A 19,227-nucleotide genomic window follows, 5' to 3' on the forward strand; every position below is an offset into this window, starting at 1 on the left:
TTGTTTTTGACTTAAATGTTGTGGCTTTAGTGTATCTCATTCCTGGGTATCCGAATGTGTTGGAGCAACATGGTGTTGGTGAGCAGGCATGGCAGGTGCAGGTTTGGCAATCAGGACTGCCAAAACCCAATTCCCCCTTTCCCAACATATCCTACAAAGTTACTTTCAACCAGGAGTGTTTATTCCCAGCATTTAACACATTCTGATTAAAACAGATCCAGGAAAAAACGGACATCTCCAGTAAATATTGCACTTCAAGATTAATGTGTGTGTTGATATTAAGGACTGAAAGCAGAGACTGACATAAGACTTCCAGGCATAGCAGGTTAACATCAAGAGCAATGGTCCTGAAAAGGATTTTAAAACCAGATTAGTTATCCAAGAAGGGACAAGCCGCAAGTTTAAAAAATTAGTACATTTTAATGCTAATGCTCTGTGAAAAAGCCAACCCCTGTTGCAATTCCACCACTGCTGAAATGTCTGTTCTCCAGCACTGCGAAATGCCTCCGGATGGGAAGGATCTGCAGGAAGGACAGCAGGAGCAGAGGTTCTCTCCTAATGCTCAGATAGATTTAGTACCAAATGGTCCAAAAGGAGATGGTAAAGAGGTGACTGGAGCTGGGGCTCTCAGGAATTAAAAGCACACACACGCACACACACTCATGCTCTAACCAACCCTAAACCCCCAATTCCAAAGCCCAGCGGAAGAGTTACACCTGCAGGGAGTCCTCGTGGTGGCTTTGCACGTGGCTGGTGGTGGGTCCTGCTCAGATTGGCTCCTTGGACCTCACATTTGGAGGGCAATTGCTGTGCTTTTTGACTTGCTTGTCCCGGCAGCCCTGAGAGAGCCACACCTCAATCGGCACATACAGAGAACCCTCATGTCAGCAAAACCCCCTCTGCCCAGCCCTGCCGGACTGGCAGAGAGGAAAAAAATAATACAGGCTGGTTTTTGCAGGTGATTATTTTTATCCCAGAACAACTGGAAGATACATCCCTGAATGTGTTGCCCAGAGAGCTGTCCGAGTGTCAGAGGTCAGAGCTGGGGGCCGGGAGGGGCTGGGGTGGGACGATGCTCCACAGCTCCGAGCTGCACACACACACTACTCAGCGTATCCCTGAAAATCCCCGGGCTGGAGGGACCCTCCGAGCTGTCCGTCAGAAGCTGGAGGTGGGAATCACTCCTCGGAAAAGTCTCTGTCAATGTCCATGTAAGCCTCATCGATGTAGCTGACTATGGCACAGGGGGACGTCCGGTCCGGACTGAGCAGTATCGAAACAGTCTCTTTCCAGTAGGTAAAACTAATACAGGAGCTCTGTGGGCACAGAGGACAGGGTGGTCAGAGGGGGCACAGCAGCAGCATGAGCAGGAGACACCTCCCAGCGCTGAAAATCACTTCTTGTTCAGCCTGAGCTGCCCAGCCCCACAGTGCGAGACACACTTTGCATTTCCCACTCTGCCCTCCCTCCCTGGGGCCCACAGCACCTCCCTGGGTGTTGAACAACTGCACCCTCTACAAGCAGCCTCCCACTGCCCAGCTCCACAGAAGGATTTTCAGCACCTGTGGCAGCTGCAGCCCTGCTAAGAGCAGCACAGCACACCTGCCTGGGCCAGTACCCCCAACAGTCCCAAACTTCTCCTTTGCTGTCCACTCCAAACACAAACTGGAACCCTGGTGTGCTGCAGATAAGCCAGTGCTGGAAGTAGCTCCCACTCCTGAGATGACACAGGGGTAACAACCCTCTGCATTATTCCCTTAAAGCCTTAAGGCCACTCCAGCAGCCCAGCACCATACCCTGTGTCACCCACACATTAACTGGGTAATTGGTTATTTCCACCCACCAGTGGCCCAAGACATAACGTGCTGTGCAAACACACTGCAACCCCAAAATTCAGCAAAGGATTCTGTCCTGCCTCCCCAGAGCCAAGACCTCAGGCTCTGTCTGCAGGGAAACCCAGCACCTGCCTTGTGCTAGCCTGACTGAGAAAATGTGAGAGCACTACAGGAGTTCCATTGGGGGCAGAACTTCCTCCCCTCTTTCCCTTCCCAACCTCCCACTCCCCATTTTTGCCAGGGGACTGGCAGACAGGAGTTGCTGTGATCAACTCCTGCCAAGGGAAGAGAGTCACATACATTTTCTAAGCAGGTGCTGTCTTTATCCTTGTTGAGGTAATGCTGCTGCCAGAATCGCAGGAGACTGTGGAAGTTGTTCAGGATGAAGCCAGGGTATTTTTCTGTGTATTCCATCTGTTGCAAGGTGCGCAGATAAAAAGGGAGCTTTTCTTTCCTCCGAGCCAGCATGAGGATAACTAAACTTGTGTTCAAACAACTGACATTTTCCTAGAAGTAAAAGTGACACAGCAAAAAAATATAAATATCAAGATACTGGTTGGACACGTGTCCTTATAAAACAAACTTGTGGAAAGCACACAGTGGAGGTGTTCTGCACACAGCAAGGAAAAAGGGACATGAGTGCCCTCCAGGGAAATCAGGCTCGTCCCTGCTCCCAGCCCTGCTCCCCATTCCAGTCCCAGTCAGGCAACTGCAAAGTCACCGCCAGCTCTTTACCTGTGTGAGTGTCTGTACATGGATAATATTAATGAGACGGAAGAGGAAGGACATTCTCATGGACATCTGAGACATGTAGGACAACAGGCGGCACTCGGACAGGACTTCTGCAACTGCAGCAAGAGGAGAAACACAATCACCACGTGCTGAAGGGTCAGACATGCTGATCCAAGCACCAGGGCACTGACAACTGGTGCTCAAACCTTCAGGGTGGCATTTCCTCGTCTAACACCCAAACTGTCAAAGCCCAGATTTAAATGAACCATTAGCAGCACCAATCACCCCCCAGTCCCACCCCATTTCTTCCTGTTCACCTTTAGCATCTGACTGATTCTCAAACCGGTCCAGAGACAGCGTAATGCAGCGAACCAGCATGTTGGAGTCCACCAAAGAGCTGTTGATCTGATTTAAAAATATCTGGAACTGAACAGAAACACTCTTTAGTACTCAATTTTAAAAGACTGCATGTATTAATATTCAGGGTCATTACTTTTTTGTTATCGCTAACAAGAATAGGAGGAGACATCACTCCCAGCCCTGCCTCATCCAGCCCAAGCCAAAACTGGCACTGAAGGCTGACCAAAGGATCCCTTAAAAACACTATGGAATGGAAAAATGCTGTCCTGGCATCCCTAAAATATCTTTTGAAGCTGTGTCACTCCAATGAAAGTAAGATTTCATACACTATTTGTTTTGAAAGAGAGCGAATTCCTGCCCCTCCATGTTTTCCTACATTGATTTTGTACAAGCTGACAGTGCTAGGGAGGAACACAGTGAGGGAGTCACAGAGAATGAGAACTAAACCCAGTTACAGATCTGCAAATAGGAAGCACATACGAAGTGTAATACATTCTCTAGAATGTGTGAGTTCATTTACTGGAGAAAAAACCCCAAAATTAAATACAATTTTCTTTCAAATACATTTATACATCCCTTCTCCAAGGTCTACCAGACGGAAGAGCAATGAGAGAAACATTACAGTAACAAAAGTAAGAGTATGAGGCCATTCAAACCCTATCCAACAGCTGATGTTATATGTACAAGTGCACAAAAGCATGAAACCACTTCGATGCCTATTTCTGATTTACATGTGCAACTCAATTTTATAGGTAATTACACAAGCCATGACATCCTAAAGCGTTTGTAAGTTCAAATTACACCAAATAGAGATTTCTGTTTGCAGTATCAAGTATTTTAAGCCATATTAATGAAGGACTTCCCACTGGAAGCTCCAGTAAAACTTTTTGGACTAAGTGTCCACAACTATCACTTAACCCAAAACCTGGTGACTTCAGAGGAAATGTTCTGCCACCCTTGAGCCTGATTTTAGACCTTCCTGATCATGTAAGAAGGCAGTATTTGCAGAGCAACTCAGCAATCACTGACTCAGGACAGCTGGAGCACTGCTGAGAACACTGAGGGACTCTGCAGCTCAGCCCTTAGTATTTACTGAGCCCCAAGCTCTAAAACCACACCAAAACCAAATGAATCTGAGTTTCAGTGCTACATCTGGTTATGAAAGGGTGTATTTTGAGCCACAGGGGGCAGCTTTCACAAATATTTACCTTCTCATCGGTGTTGATGTACTTGTTGAACCTCTTGAATGCATCAATATTGAATTTCATCAGCTCCCCCAGAAGGTCAAAGTAACTCTGAAGCACATCCCGTGACTTGCACTCACTATCAACAATGCAGTAGAGAATATGCTGGCAGGGGAGGAAAACATGTTATTGCCACAGCTTAGTCCAAGCCAGCAGCACTATAGACACTCATTTTATCAATATTTAAAGCATTTATCTGCAGGTTCTTGCATGACTGAATGTCACAACACAGAACTAAAGACAACACTTCAGATGAGTCTCCTGTTAAAATAACTCCCCAGTGATGCAGGTTATATAACTGGCCACATCTGGCTGCCACAAGCAGAATTCACATGTATTTTTTAAAAGTGTTCCCACTATTTTTTATAGTTGCAACAGGAACCAGAGCAGTTTTTCCTTTATTATTATTATTGCTGCATCTATTGTGATTTCTCCAGTAAATTGTGATCCTCACTTAATGTCCCTTAGTATTTATTCCCCCACTATCAAAAGGAGGCAGCTTAAGCATCCTTAATTTCCCCACTGAGTTTTAAACCCAGCATAGTATTTAACACTACATTTTTACCCACTTTTGGATTCATTACAGATAAATACTTCTTGATTGCTACAGAGGACGCCTGACATAAACTTATTTACCTCCAGGAGTCCTCTCTTGAGCAGGAACATCTGGTCTGCATAGGAGGTGGTGCCTCGCAGAAAACTTTCAACTGCCCTTGCTTGCCAAAACCTGAGAAACAGAAGAAAGGAGGGGTTCGTTTTGGAGCAAGGGAAGTACTTGATCACAACCATAATTTAAATCCAGTTTCCTAATCTCTTTCATTCCAATCTGAAGCTGGAGTCAGACCTGTTGATCCTGCAGAAAATCACTGGCTGTGATTTCTTCTCACCTCCATTGCCACCACAGCACAGCAAAGCCAGAACTTTCCATTTGATTCTCAAACATTCTCAGCTGTTCTAAGCTGATCAAAATCACAGCTACATCCCAGGGATCTCAAAGAGGCAAATGAACCCACCTGAAGGAGGATTCTGCTGGTTCCTTCTTCATGACCTGAAGCAATCTGGTCAACAAACCTCTCTTTCCATCACAGACAAGACTCCTGCAGCAGGTGGAGAAATAACAGCATGAGTGGAAGGGCTGGGAAAGCACTGAACACTGAATTCAGTCTCTGCTCCAGAGCTTTTGATGATCAAAATCTCACTATTTCAATATACAATACAAATACTGTGCTAGCTCTACCAGCAGAAGAGTTCTCCTCACTGCCCTAAATATCTGCAATACGACTTCCAAGTAAGTCCTAAAGAAAAATTACTCATTTTCTCTCACAATTTTAATAATTTCAGAAATACCAATTCATACCTTGTTGGAATTAAGAGACAAGGAAAAAAAATCACATATGAGCCTATGAATGAAAAAACCGTTTTTTTCCTCAATAAATGTAAAGGAAAGTCTAAATTCCATTTAGGAGACAGAGCAGAGGATGGAAAGCTGGATGTTACCTGAGGTTTTAGTAAAAGCATAGAGGTTGTACAACTGCAATACTACTTGTACTAAATAGCACCTTCAGTGGAGTGTCTACCTGCATTAAACTCATGCAGAAGTAATGCCTTGATCTTACATATCAAGAAAAGCAACATAAACACTAAATCCTAAGTGTGAAAAACACCCCTAAGTTCTTCCCAATTAGACACAGTTATTATAATAATAATTATAATCTAGAAATCCTCTTAGAGAATTCCCTTTTGCAGTGAGGTAAATCTGCTCTGTGCAGACCAAGTCCTTGCTGATACCCTGGGAGTAATTCTGACACACTGAATTCTGCAAACAATGTTCCATCTGCTGAGCTTTATCCACCAGAATTGTTTATTAAAGAGCTTATTAGATCAAAATAGTGCATCCAACAGATACTCAAATGTAACACTAGAGATTCTCTAAGTGGTTTAACATGCTAATCTAATTTAGCTTATTCTGGTTATTAGCTGCTCTTAAAATACTCTGAGCAGACACTTGGATGTGTTCATGCAGCCTGGAAATGGTCATTATGTGTGCACAGACTGCTCCTGAATGCCAAAACTAGGATTTATGAGCAGGAGCCATTCATGATTAGAGGGATCAGAGTTCACTTTCCAGGTCTGTCTGCAATGCCTGACACGAGGAAGGCCAGACAGGCAGACCCAGCACATCATAATGAAGTCTGAGCCATGAACTCAAACCTCCACATTTTGGGGTTTTTAATTGCTTTTGGTTTTAAAGCAACTTACTCTGAGCATTAGCCCACTTTAGATTTGCTAAGGACCATCAACATCCCACAAACCAGGACACTTGCCACTGAAAAGACTAACTGAAATTAAGGTGTGGTAGACAGACAGAGCTCCAACAGAAACAATACTTCCCATCTACATGTTTCCAAAACTCTTAAGTTGCCAAACCTGCACCCTGAATCCCCTCTCACCTGTCAGTGTTGACAACTGCATCCACTTCAGGGATGTTGGCTTTATGGGAGATTGCACTCAGCTCATTCAGTTCCTGGCTGTTCAAAAGGAGATACTTGTTCCTAAAGCAAGACAGTGGGGGAGTAGGGGAGAAAACCAGGATGAATTCAAGAGGCAAACATGTAATTCCATGAAAAGCAGAGCCACAGACCTACAAGGGCTGCAGGACTGGGCTCTTTTTAAGTAATAAATCTCAATTAAAAAGCAGAAACTACAAAAAAGGACTCAGTCATCCTGGTATTTTATTACTCTGAGTAAACTTTATTCTGGAAATATTTTAAAACATGATGGAATTATGGATATAAACCCTGGGAATAAGCATGAAATTCTTTATCAATTACTGAACTTTTCATAATTAAAATAAATTATTTTGTCTGTAAATGAACTAAATGCAGAACAAGTCTGACAGAGCAGAAATGTAGCCCAGGGACTCCTTTGCCAGACTCCCTGCCCAATGCCAGTGTGCTCCCTTAGAGTCTTTCTGCTTCCAAGTGCTCAAAATCAGACAGTAAAGATTTCTTTTCAGGAAGGCTCAGGGAGCAGAGGATGCAGTGATGAGTGTGAGGTTCCTTCTTGTTTCCAACACTGCCATCCAGATTAGTGCCCACTGAGGCTCTCAGGCAAAGCTTCCTCTAATTTGGATTAAACAGGTTTCTGCAATGAGAACAGAGCCTTTCTCTCCCTGCAATCAACAGTTCTGCAAGTTCACTCTGGACAAGAGCTCACTGAATAAACACCAGTATACAAGTACTTTGCTTTCATCTTGTCCTCAGTTAACTCAGCTTATCTGTGATTTCATAGGAAGTTCATGTAATGATTTAAACTCCCCAATCAGATTCCACACATTCCACTTGCTCAAATGTTACAGCTGGGAGCTGTTGTCTGTTCAAACAAGCCTGAGATCTTTGGAGCAACCACTTGAGTAGTAACATCATCTGAAGAGATTTTATTGGAAAACCTGGAGTGATTCCCAGGCAAACAATGTCTTTCATCAAGGATTTACAATTAGTCAGCATTCCCCCCATGTCTATGTCCATCAGCTCCCCATTCTCAAAGCTAATATTCCACAATCAAAAAGGCTGGTATTTGCAATCTATCCAACAGGACTAAAAACCTGCACAAAAAACATCAGCCTGGCTCTAGGAATGACCAGCACCTGAAGTGCCTCCAACACAGGAGCTTGTAAGGACACCATCTGCCAAGACTGAATCAGAGCAACAGGATGCTGAAGGAATGCAGGGTGCAATTCCACAAGGCAGAAGTAACACCTCTGTACCAGCAGCACAGCACTAAGAAAATCCCCAAGCAAACCATCACCCCTTAGACTACTCCAGCAGACTCAAGTTTTCCTAGGGATGCCTTTTGAAGGCAGACAGAAGATTTCTTCCTACCTCCCTTGCTCACTGCCAGCTCTCAGGGAGAAGGCAAAAAAAAAAAAAAAAAAAAAGAAAAAAAAAGGAAAGCTGCCTCCTTATTCCTTCAGCCAGAAAGTGTTAACTCAACCTGAACATGTTTCAGCTCATTTCAACATGAGGCCAAATGGGTTGGGTTTAACCACCCGACATATTCAGACATGCCCATTGCAGAGCAAATTCTTAGGCTGTTTCAGCAAGAGCTGAAAGGCACATGAAGTTTAGGGCCAGTACAACATTCCCTTCACATGGAGCCTGTCCCATGCTCAGGATATCTGGAACTGCAAGCAGGCAAACAGCACCAAGCCACAACCCACCACAGCTTCTCATACTCACTCATGGTGATCACTGAAGCTCTGAAGAAGCCTCAAGAATTGTATCTTTAAAGTGATGTCCTAAAAGGAGACAAGAAAGGAAAAAAAAATCCATTGCTTTAGTATTTTTGGCTATCATTCATTACCAAGCTGACATGGAACAGCTGAATGGAAAACCTTTTCAAATCAAACCCCTTTGGACAGCAGAGTGAGTGACTTGCATAAATGGAGAAGGCTGTACTTTGCAGGCTTCCCAAAATAGAAGTGGAGATTGCCTCCAAGCCTATGCACATAACAGGTAATAACTTCTTCTCACTGCAATGGCAAAAAAGCTTATAATTGTACCAAATCAATTCAGAATATCTAAGTTTGGAAGGAAAAAAAAATAAAGAGTTCAACAAAAAACCCACCCCCCCCAAAACCTGACTGTGGCACAATTTGTATTCTGTGCCTCGCATAGGTATAATTTCTTTTAATTTTGGTTGTCTTCTACCTCTGGCCTTCAGGGTCCAGAAATTCACCCCTTTCCCAGTTCCCAAACTAGAAGGGAGGGAGAAGTGAAATTGCCCCTGCTATACTGTCAGCATGAGCCAAAGATAAAGACTTCAGTGAAAACAATAATCCCCAAAACCTGAATGCCACCACATCTCAATTCACTGATTACACAAACACCCAGTTACTCAGCATGACTCCTCAGAACTGTGTGACAGGATGAAAATCCACTACAGAATTCCAGAAGTTCCTCACCGGGCTGCAGTCACAGTTCTGGTTGTGTCCATGCAGAACCAGGGCTGAGGCTGAGTGCTTCCTCCAGATGAGTTTGTCAAACAGGTTATTGAGGCCAGGAATGAGTCTGAACTCTGCTATCATTTTATGAACCTGGGAAACAAGAGAGGTATAAACACGTTTGCTGCAGCCCCAAACAAGGATTTAATGTAGCCTGGAAACTGATGGGCACAAGGATGTTATTCTCTGATAAAAGGATGTGAATTCTTGTCTCAAACAGCAAGTGTCTGTGTTAACACTCATCATGGTGCAGCAGTTTCTATTTGGTGGTCATGGACAGAAAACAGGCATTTTGGGATAAAGCTTTTCACCAGTGCTTCAATTAACCACTGTGCCTCTAGAAGCAGCTTTGGACATCACTTCCAGCATCTTAGATTCTGCCACTCATCCTGAGTGTCCTTTCCCTTCCCCTTTCCAGACACACAGCTGGAGCTCAGGTAGGTCTCTGATGACAACAAAACCCATCAATATTCGTTTTGTTCAGGTGACCTACGCTGAAGTTCTGAGCAAAGCAGAGTCCAGCAGTAACACAACCACACCAGACTGCAGTGTCCCTTCAGGTTAAAGGGAAGTTGAACTTCTTTAGAAAAGAAAATGTCAAATTACTCAGGTTTATTTATCAGTCTGCCTGGTATATCTTTTTTACTCATGTAAAAAAGGGAATAATTTTGAACAGCTGTTAAAAATCTTCAGTCCAAGCTGACATATTTTTGATGCAAGGAATTTGGAAGATGGGGAATATGGGAAACACAAAGTGAGACTCTTATCAGCTAGGACAAGGCCTAGGACAAGCAGTATTCCTTGAGATATGATTGCAAATAAAAACTACATGACTGGAACGTCCAACACACTGCAAGAACTAAGTGCCCAGTGCAGTAAGGGATACATTCTTAAAATCAATAAACAAATACACTTAAAATACCCCACATTGTCTCAAAATGCAGAACTACCACCAGCAGTATTTCAAGCAGCTCAGTCTACTTTGTTCTATTTACTCAAATATCTGAATGAATCAAAAACATCTGAAGCTGATGCTCTTTTACAGGTTTTAATTCTTAATTCTTGTTTGCAGCACAGCTGATGGCTTTTTGCACTCTTCTTGGCTGTAGCCACCAGCTGTCCCATCTTTATGGCAATCACATCACTGTTGCTGGACACACAAATACACACCTGAGGAAGCATCCAGCTCCTTCCCACTTCACCCATACTGCCCTGACAGGTTGCTGAGCTTGGAATTCTCTGATGCCCCATTATTTTAAAACTCTCTTGGACACTTTGATTTAGTCACAAGCTCTGAGGAATCTCTCTGAACAAAGTGCTCCCTGTAGTGGCCCTGTCCCTCCATGGCACAGGCACAACAGGAGGAAGCCAAGCATGTGAGCTGCCTGCAAGAGCCTCAGCCCTCACTGAAGAAAGAGCCCTCTACACCCAGAGTTTTAACTCCTGAAGCTGTTCCTTTCCAAATGACTCCAATTTCAACAGAGTTCAGCTGAGTTTTAGTTTGCTCAGCTCTGATGCTCCCATCTGACAGAGCTCCTCAGTCACATCACTGCCTTTCATCACTCTCTCTCCCAGAGCCCAAACTCATTACAGTTACTCAGCCTGAGGATGCCAAGACAATCCCTGCTCTATATTCATCCTTCAAATTACTTCAGTTTCTTCCTGCTGCCATCCAGCTTCACAGGAATTTTCTCAACACTCAAACTTTCCCTGCTAAACTGAGTTTCTGCTGTGTGCAGTGTGGCTCCCTACAGCAGGAGCAAGGAAATCAGCTGGTGCCTTCTCACCACAACACAGACATACAGGACAGCCTAGAAAAATATGTAAGGAGAGTAATTTAGGGTGTGACCATAATGAGAAGGCAGCAAAGGCCCAGATCTGCAGAGAGACACCACTTATCCCCAAGGGTGAGATCATCCCCAGTGTGGCAGCAGGAGGAGCCAAGTCACTGCTATCACAGTCATCAATTCATGCAAATTAGCCAGCAATCAACTTTAAACCAAGGATTCAGAGTCAACAGCCAGAGACAGGTTGAGTTTGGGAGGCTGCACCTTGCTTCAAGCAAATGCCAGACCATTATGTCAATTATTACAGTGGACTGAAGCAGGTTTGTGATGCCCTTTAGAAAGTCTATGCAAAATTAATCCAATCTAAAAGCAGAAAGTCCTCTGGCTGCTCAGACTGATACCACAGATCCTGTGCTTTTATTCCTTCAGAGAAAAAAAGAGACCAGCAAGCAGCTGAAATGCTTTTCTAAGTGTGCTACTGCAGACACTGCTGTGCCTGCATTCCAGAGCTTCCCATGGAGAACAGCTCAGCTCCAGTCCTTCCTCTGCCTGGCTCTCAGGAAGGGCAATGGATTCACATCTGCCACACAAGTCTTATGCAGATTAAGGAATGAAGGATGTATCATGTGTTTCAAAGGCAGTGGATTTCACAAAGAAGAAAGAAAAAATAGAGCTGGCTCTGGACAAGAAGTGTTTGGGAATGAAGTAAATTAAATTCTTCAAGAATTCAATTCCAGTCCTGAATCAGTCCTGGGGAAGAAGTGAACTGCATGTCAGCTTTATCCTTAGTTTCCCCATCTGCACAGGGGCAGAAATAGCAGATGAAGGATAAGAAGTTGTTTTCCCAGGAAATTAGAAAGCAAATGCAGCTTCAAAGCTAGCTGTTTCAGCAGCAAGTTTTTTGCCTTGTCACATTTGACAGGAACACACCAGAAGTGACCCAGGGAGGGAAGGAATCCAGCACCTCCAGCTCCCTGAACCAGCAGCAGCAGGATGAGTGCAGGCTGAAAGCAGTTTCTGCAGTTATCTATAAAACTGCATTCTTGTGGGGAACTCAGGCAGGGAGGAATTATCTGCCTTGACACAATGGAAAAAACAAGTCCTCCTATTAGATCCATGTTCTGGTAGCTTCAGTTATGTCTTGGGCTTTGTTTACATTTTATTTTATGCCCAACAGAATCAGTATGTCTAAAAGGAATGACAACATGATTAGGAGCTGTTTATGGTAAGACTGTGGTTTCTGCAAGAATTGCTGGTTCCCTCTGCTTACTCTTATGCAGAATCTGTTTCTTTTTAATGCCAAGTGTCCATTTAGAATCACAGAATCCCAGAATGGTTTGGGTTGGAAAGGACCTTAAAGCCCACCTCATTCCAACCCCCTGCTGTGGGCAGGGACACCTTGAACACTGCCAGGGGTGGGGAGTGCAGAGCCTCTGCTGCAGGTTCAGAGTGAACAGGTCAGATATGTTTGGGACTGAACTACAACTGCCCTTCTATTCAGATTAAGAGATCTGGGAGATTGCCCTGAGGACACTGTGACTCTGATACACTAGGAGGTTACTGGCAAAGAACAAAATACTCATGATAAATGTCCTCAAGCCCCAGCCCCACAACACAGCCTCTCCTGCCTCATACAACAGCCCTCAAACAACTCACACCAATTTGGCCCTGCCAGTGTCCAGGAAATCTGAATGCCCCTGCTATCCCAAGCTGCTCTGCTGAGCTGAGCAGACTGCCAAAGCTGGAAACCTGTCAAACTGCACCAAGGATTGCTTTGCTTTTCCCTTCACAACCTACTTTTGACCCATTTAAATCAAACCACAGCCAAGCTGCAGTGACTGCTTCTCCACAAGCCTATGTGAGGCAGGGAATAATTTTTTTTTTCATTTCAAAAGGAAGAAAGGCAAAAGGAATAGATGAGTGATTTTCAGAGCAGACAGCACTGAAATGGATCCTCCCAGCTGAGTTTTAACAGCATGCTCACACTTTGCCAACAGATGGAAATTTGCTACAAAAATAATCCAGAGGGTTTCCAGAAGTGAAAGAGACAAAGAAGGGTAAGGTCTGAAGGGGCTTCACCCAAACTGGTCACCAGTGCACCAGGAGGGGAAGAACACCTGCCTGCAGCATCCAGGTACATCCACACACTGCCTGACACAGGAAGCATCTTCCTGCATCACTGCTGCAGCAGAGCAGCAGCTCTGCAGGGACAGGACCCCACAGTGGTGACCCCACAGTGTGACCAGCCCTGCCCTAGAGCTCCTCCTGGTTCCCAGTGAGGTTTGCAGCCTGTTTGTCTGGGCAGGGCAGCCAGGATGGGATTTGCCAGCTTTGTGCCTTGAGCTTTGCCCTGGAGTTTCCACGTCCATGACCTCATCCACGAGCACTCAGCTCTAAAGACACACCAGCTGTGAATGTGACCATCCACTGGGGCTCACCTGATTCCTCTGCCTGCCCATGAGCAGCACACAGAGAACATACAGCACCTCCAGCTTGTACATGATCTCATGCATGATCTTCATGGACTGGGGCAGCTGTGTCCGTGTGGAGGTGTTGGCCAGTCCACTCTCATCTGAAGACTCTGAAAAAGATGGCAAAGATGTGAGACTGAGGCAGCTTTAACAGGCAATGATTTGTTATAGCTGTTGCTTTTACACTGAACACTGCAGATGTAGGAGCAGCACATCCGCTGGAATCTTCTTCTTAACTAAAAATAGTGATGTGCAGCAAACAACCAATTTGAATTACATGCTAGAGAAAAAAATATAGCTGAAAGTTTCAGAGGAGATAAAATCAGATTTTTAGAAATTATTTTCCCATAACGAACTAAATGGCAGCATTTCCCTAAAGTAAGTAGGCTCACCTGAATGAATTAATAGACTATGGCGCCAGGGCACAGCAGAAAAGGTAATAAAAGTAGATGGGAGATTATCAGAAGCACTTACTATTATATCTACTTTCATTTCATACCTCAGTTGCAGTATTCTTAAGCTACAGTTAAATAAATTTCATAATCCTATGGAGAATTACTCTGCCAAGTGCAGAAACATGAGTACTGAGTACTTTTGAGTTCTACCAGACATACAATGCATTCTTGTCATACCAAAGGGTGAAGAAACAAACCACACGTGCTTCAAAGCATTTTCCTAACGTTATATTAACACTTCCCTTGGAACAATTATTTCTTTCCAATTAACTTACTTAATTTAGCTGGAACTACCTTTCCTTTTTAAAGAAGGGCCCACTTGCTTGGTGTGAAGCATTTGAACCCGAAGTCATGAGCCAAAGTTTTAGAGCAAAATGCTGGTGAAACCTCTTACCTCAAAAGGGTTATTTTTGTCACTCCAGGCGAGGTTAGTGCTGAGGATGCACAGCACTGCAGTGTTAGCTAGGCATGCAAAGGGCACAGATTGCTTTGCTCTGCACAGACCTCCTTTTGCTAACTTTAATGCATTTCAAAAATCAGTGCTACATGAGAACAAAACAGGAGTCAGACCTAAATGCTGATATGTGGATCTTCCCTACAAGAAAAGGGGGATCAGGACCAGTCAAAAGGAAGAGCAACATGTGGCAAACCCTGAAGAAGATTTAAGACATGCATCATCTGCTGCTAGTTGAAGGAATGCAGACCAGGCACCTGTACTGCTCTGCTCTGCCTCCTCATTTGCCACTCTCATCAGTGCATCCAGCACCAGGGCATTGTCCAGCCAGGTGTACCACTCCTCCAGTTCCTGCAGGAAGCTGGAAGTCCCTGTTGTTTCAGACACCTTCCTTGTGGCCAGTTTGCACAGTCGCTCGATGAAGCCTGGAATATTCAGAAGTGTAGCTGAAAAAAAAAAAAAGAAAAGAAGTAGTTTTATTACAATTTAGTATCACCACAAGATACCAAAACATCTACTTTAGGAATACAGAAGTGTATGGCTAAAAAGATCCGGTTAAAAAGATCCAAAGACACAAGAATTCAGTGCACTCTCCTATTAAGGAAGAGAGAACCATACCCCAGGAACAATTCAGTGCTGTTTTCCAGCCATATCAAGGAATTCATCTGGCTGAAAATTAGGCTGGCAGAGGTAAAGCAGCAGCCCTTGGAAGGTGCAGCTCCACCTCCCCTTTTCTCTTTTTCCCTCCTGTGGTGTTGGTCTGTAGCAACTGAACTGTAGCAGCTGGGAGGAAACCTGTCAGCTTTTTAAGCAGTAGTTCCCTGAATTAGTTCCTCATGGAGCAAAACAGATGGAGAACACAACACAGCAGCCCCAGGTGTGAGGGTTTTAATAGTGGAACTGCACCTTCAGAAAGAGCAGCACAAGGACAGAAGTCACTGCTCTGCAGAACGTTTGAGGAGGTGCATTTTGCCCTCAAGAATAACATAATTACAGGATGTTTATTTAAGATATATGGCTAAGGCTTCACTTCACACTTGCAGGGGCAAGTAGAAAAGGACAAAGAATTTGGCCATGAACATTACATGAAAGAGTTTCTTCTCTGAGAGAATAAGCTCCCTGATAAATGTTTTAAAATAGAATACACTGTACAGCCTCAGAATCAGTCTCTGATTGTGCCCATAAAAAATGATTAGCTAAACATTTGCTTGGCATGGGCCTATGCAAATATGTGCTTCAGAAGCCCAAAATCTTTTCAGCACAGTAAGAGCTGAAAACAGCAGATTCTACATTTGGTGGTACTTTAACTTAACTTTTTTCAATTCCTATTCATCCTTCTAGGCAAGACTTCTGCACCTGAGAACTACTCAGCAAAATAAGGAAACCTGCACTGTGCCCAAAGTTAAGGCTGAGATTAGACCCACAGATTTCCAAGGCTGGTTTGGTAGCACAATTAATATTAAACACACTTTTCTTTTTGCTGAAGACAGACATCCTGTTCAGGACAACATCAGATAAAATCAGAGAAGGAACTGCTCCAACAGCAACCGCACTGCATGCAGTTTTAGTTCAGGAATTAATATTTTAGGGAGGACGGAATTACTGAGAGCTGCTAATGGGAAGTTCACGGATTTGGCTGAGGCATAGAAAACAAATCCAATTATTTTAAGCCACTCAGAACATGCTGAAATGACAGAAATTAACCCACCTAATTAGTAACACCATATGAAAGCAAAAGCTACAAAGTTTCATTAACAGGAAAGATTGTTTCCTGGAAACAATCTGAGGAGAGTGAATAAAGAAAAATGCTTTGTAAGACACAACACTTTCAACATCCTGCAGAAACATAACACTGTGTGACATTGAGAGAGGAAAACTTTATACATTGCTGAGATTATTCTGATTTGTACACAGCATAACAATTACCTTGATTTATTTCAGCTCGGGAAGGGCCCAAGTTCTTTTTCTGCTGGGCATTTTTGGCCAGAAGCGTGTGCTTGTCATCACTGCCCGTGTCAAGCTCTGAGATGGTGACAGCCAGGATCCTGCAGAAGTTGGCCAGCTGCTGCTGGTCAAAGCTGGACACCAGGCTTGCCAGGTTGGGAATATCATCCAGCTGGATCATTTCCTGGAGAGGCAACAGCAGCTAAGTCACATGTGATGGTCAATAAGAAGCTCCCTGGGGAGGCTCTCTGGGTTATCCCAGAGTTAGCAAAGGAGAAGCAAGTGAAGAGTCTGAAAGTAGCTGGGATTTACAACTGCTGTCAGGCTCAGCAATTCAAAAAGTACAGATATCCATGTTTTAAATACCATTTTTATATTTACATAAAGTTTGGGGGCCTTTTTAAACTAAAAACCCATAAAACAATAACCTAATTTAGTGCATTAATTATGTGTAGATATTGAAAGTTTCAATTTTGCTTTTCAGTCCTGTCTTTTCTTTGAAACTCACAGGTAAGAATCAACTTCTAAATTATTTGTTTTTCATCAGAAGTTCTTTTTAACAAAAAGATGTTGAAAACAGTTTTCAAAAGAAAACCCCATTTTTGTTCAGATAAGCAAAGCTTGTTTCCTATTTCAGGAAGTACATCAACCTCAGCCTTACTCTAAATAATAAAGTATCAAGTTACAGACTCCTGACCTTCTCTACAAAAAGTACACAGACATTTTCCAGTCAAGGTTTTCCCAAGGTTACATCTCTAATATTTTACTTGCATCACATCAGGGCACTGAGCTGCAATGATGCTGGCAAATAAGCTCAATAACCAGGTTTGTGCAGAAGATTTAAATGCCCTGTTTGCCCAGCCTACAGCTTCTAAAAGAGATGATAGGAATACACAGGAAGCGTCCCAGATGTCAGGAAGAGACGTGAAGTATGTGAAATGTAATCAGCAGGCAAGGATGAATACTGAATTTATATGAGGTTCATTTTCTTTATTTGAAATATTGGCTGTACTTTAATGACAGTTTGGTACTCAGATCATGGCGACTCAGCTCCCATCATTCTCTGAGCTGGGCAAAAGCACTACAAGTCTGACACCACACAAATAGTTTGGCTTATTTATGAGAAGTGATTGAAGTTAATTACCACTGTGAACAATCAGGTTTCAAATAAACTACAAGAAATAAGAATGGCCACTTAGAGGACTATCCTCAGTAACTCTTCAAAGAAACAGCTCTCTTTCCTCTTCTGGGCTGAAAGGCCATAGAAATAAAATTAAGAAACCAGTAACTAACCTTTTTCACTCCCAGGATATCTTCAATGAGCGTTGCAGTTTGCAGGAATGTCTTTTTGTTTGTCATCAGTGTAAACAGGAACAACACAAAGTCATTTCTCTCTGCCAGTCGCCTTGTGACACCTTCAGTCTGGAAATGAACACACAGAGCCAGTGAGAGCCCACCCTGCAGCCACATGGCACATGCAGGACAGCCCTCAGATGATGTGGGACTGAGTCAGCTACTCCTGAAATCAGGAAATGTTGTGTTTATGGCAACCAAAACCATCCCCAGTCCTTGCCTGAAGCCAACGTGGCGCCTGCAATAATGCCAGGATGAGAGGCTTCACCTCAAGGCAGTTGTTTTCCTGTCTGAATCTAAAGCAAAGCCTGCCTGCCTGGGCACTCACCAGAGGGGCTTGGCTCTGCTTTGCCATACAGATTGTGACCAGCTCCATGCCATGGTATGCAAACACAGCAGCTCCTAAACCCTCAGCACTGCCCTGGCTGATCAACCTGGATCACAGCCACCCTAAATGAACTGGGTGATGAACCCCAAAGTCAGGCTGAGGCATGAAAACCCAAATTTAAGGCTGCCTTTCATGCTCTGAGCTCTGCTGAGGGCACAGCCAGGCCTTCTTGGAACTCAAAGCTACATCCTCACTGTTTGCAAAGCTGTGGTTTATACCTGACTGACGTATTCCCAGTGCTCACAGAACCAGACTGGCTCACATAATCCCTCAATATTTACAGGTATGTGTGAGAACAGTTAATATTGCCCACAGGCCCCCATCATCTCTGTGATCCTGGACACTTCTAATCCAATTCCAGAAGTAATACCAAAGTGAATTAAAACAGCAGCTAGTTTAGAAATTGCAAACTTGTTTTTAGTGTATCATGCAATTCACAGTTTGCAAAAGTTGCATTACCTGCAGCTAAAAAAAATAAATCATCCAAGCCAAGAAAAAGAAGCATTCCCTCTCTTCCCTCTCTCATGTGTACACAGATCCTTATCAGTGAGACGTGATCTATTAATACCCAAACTCTGGAGATTAGACTGGTGTTTTTGGAAGAGCTCCAAGCCACTAACTGGCTCTTTTTTTAATTTTTGTTAAACAATGTTCCCTAGGTTATGGCATAATGAGGTGTGTGATGAAGTAAACAATCCTGAGGATGTTCCCTGCATGCATAATCTGAGGCCTTTGCTTTTAGCTTCAGGATTTTAATGACAAGGTATTTCCAGAGGCCTTTAACGCAGCACCTTCCTTTGCACTGATCTGCCACAACTGAACTGAACTAAAATCCAGCACACAGAGTTGCAGGATTGAATTTAAAACCCTTTGCCAGCCCCAGTTCTGAACAAGGCCAGCTGTAGCTGGGCTTAACAGGCATCCATTCCCAGCCCCAAATTTTAAGCTGGAACGTAACAAAGGCTGGCACAGCTTTCCTGTGGAAACACAGAGACACAAAGATCCAAACAAGAGAACTTAAGCTTGACAATGTGGCTAAGAAAACAAACTATTTGAGTAACACATCAAAATACATGGCAGTTCTGTATTTAACTGAAGGAATTTCAATGTAAAGCTTCAGAGTAAATTTAAATTACATTTAAAAGAGTCTGTTTGTTGTTTTCTCAAGCAGCACATGTAAAAAGTGACCAGCAGAAGAGTTG

General features: G+C 43.6%; 1 protein-coding gene across 1 annotated transcript in view; it reads right to left on the bottom strand.

Annotated features, from left to right (window-relative positions):
* Window positions 1-159: 159 nt before the first annotated feature.
* Window positions 160-19,227, bottom strand: part of TRPC4AP (transient receptor potential cation channel subfamily C member 4 associated protein) — a 33,675-nt gene continuing 14,607 nt past the window's right edge. The window contains exons 6-19 of the mRNA XM_085078937.1: window positions 17,578-17,706; window positions 16,267-16,468; window positions 14,598-14,786; window positions 13,399-13,541; window positions 9,135-9,266; window positions 8,410-8,468; window positions 6,622-6,723; window positions 5,185-5,268; window positions 4,808-4,898; window positions 4,136-4,276; window positions 2,885-2,993; window positions 2,571-2,683; window positions 2,136-2,342; window positions 160-1,316 (exon numbers count right to left, since the gene is read on the bottom strand). Coding sequence (XP_084935063.1) covers window positions 1,179-1,316; window positions 2,136-2,342; window positions 2,571-2,683; window positions 2,885-2,993; window positions 4,136-4,276; window positions 4,808-4,898; window positions 5,185-5,268; window positions 6,622-6,723; window positions 8,410-8,468; window positions 9,135-9,266; window positions 13,399-13,541; window positions 14,598-14,786; window positions 16,267-16,468; window positions 17,578-17,706 — 1,839 coding nt within the window. The 3' untranslated portion in view covers window positions 160-1,178. The remainder of the gene's footprint in view (window positions 1,317-2,135; window positions 2,343-2,570; window positions 2,684-2,884; window positions 2,994-4,135; window positions 4,277-4,807; window positions 4,899-5,184; window positions 5,269-6,621; window positions 6,724-8,409; window positions 8,469-9,134; window positions 9,267-13,398; window positions 13,542-14,597; window positions 14,787-16,266; window positions 16,469-17,577; window positions 17,707-19,227) is intronic.

Source organism: Lichenostomus cassidix, chromosome 20 (assembly GCF_008360975.1).
Source record: "Lichenostomus cassidix isolate B80296 chromosome 20, HeHo_3.0, whole genome shotgun sequence".
Classification (NCBI taxonomy): domain Eukaryota; kingdom Metazoa; phylum Chordata; class Aves; order Passeriformes; family Meliphagidae; genus Lichenostomus; species Lichenostomus cassidix.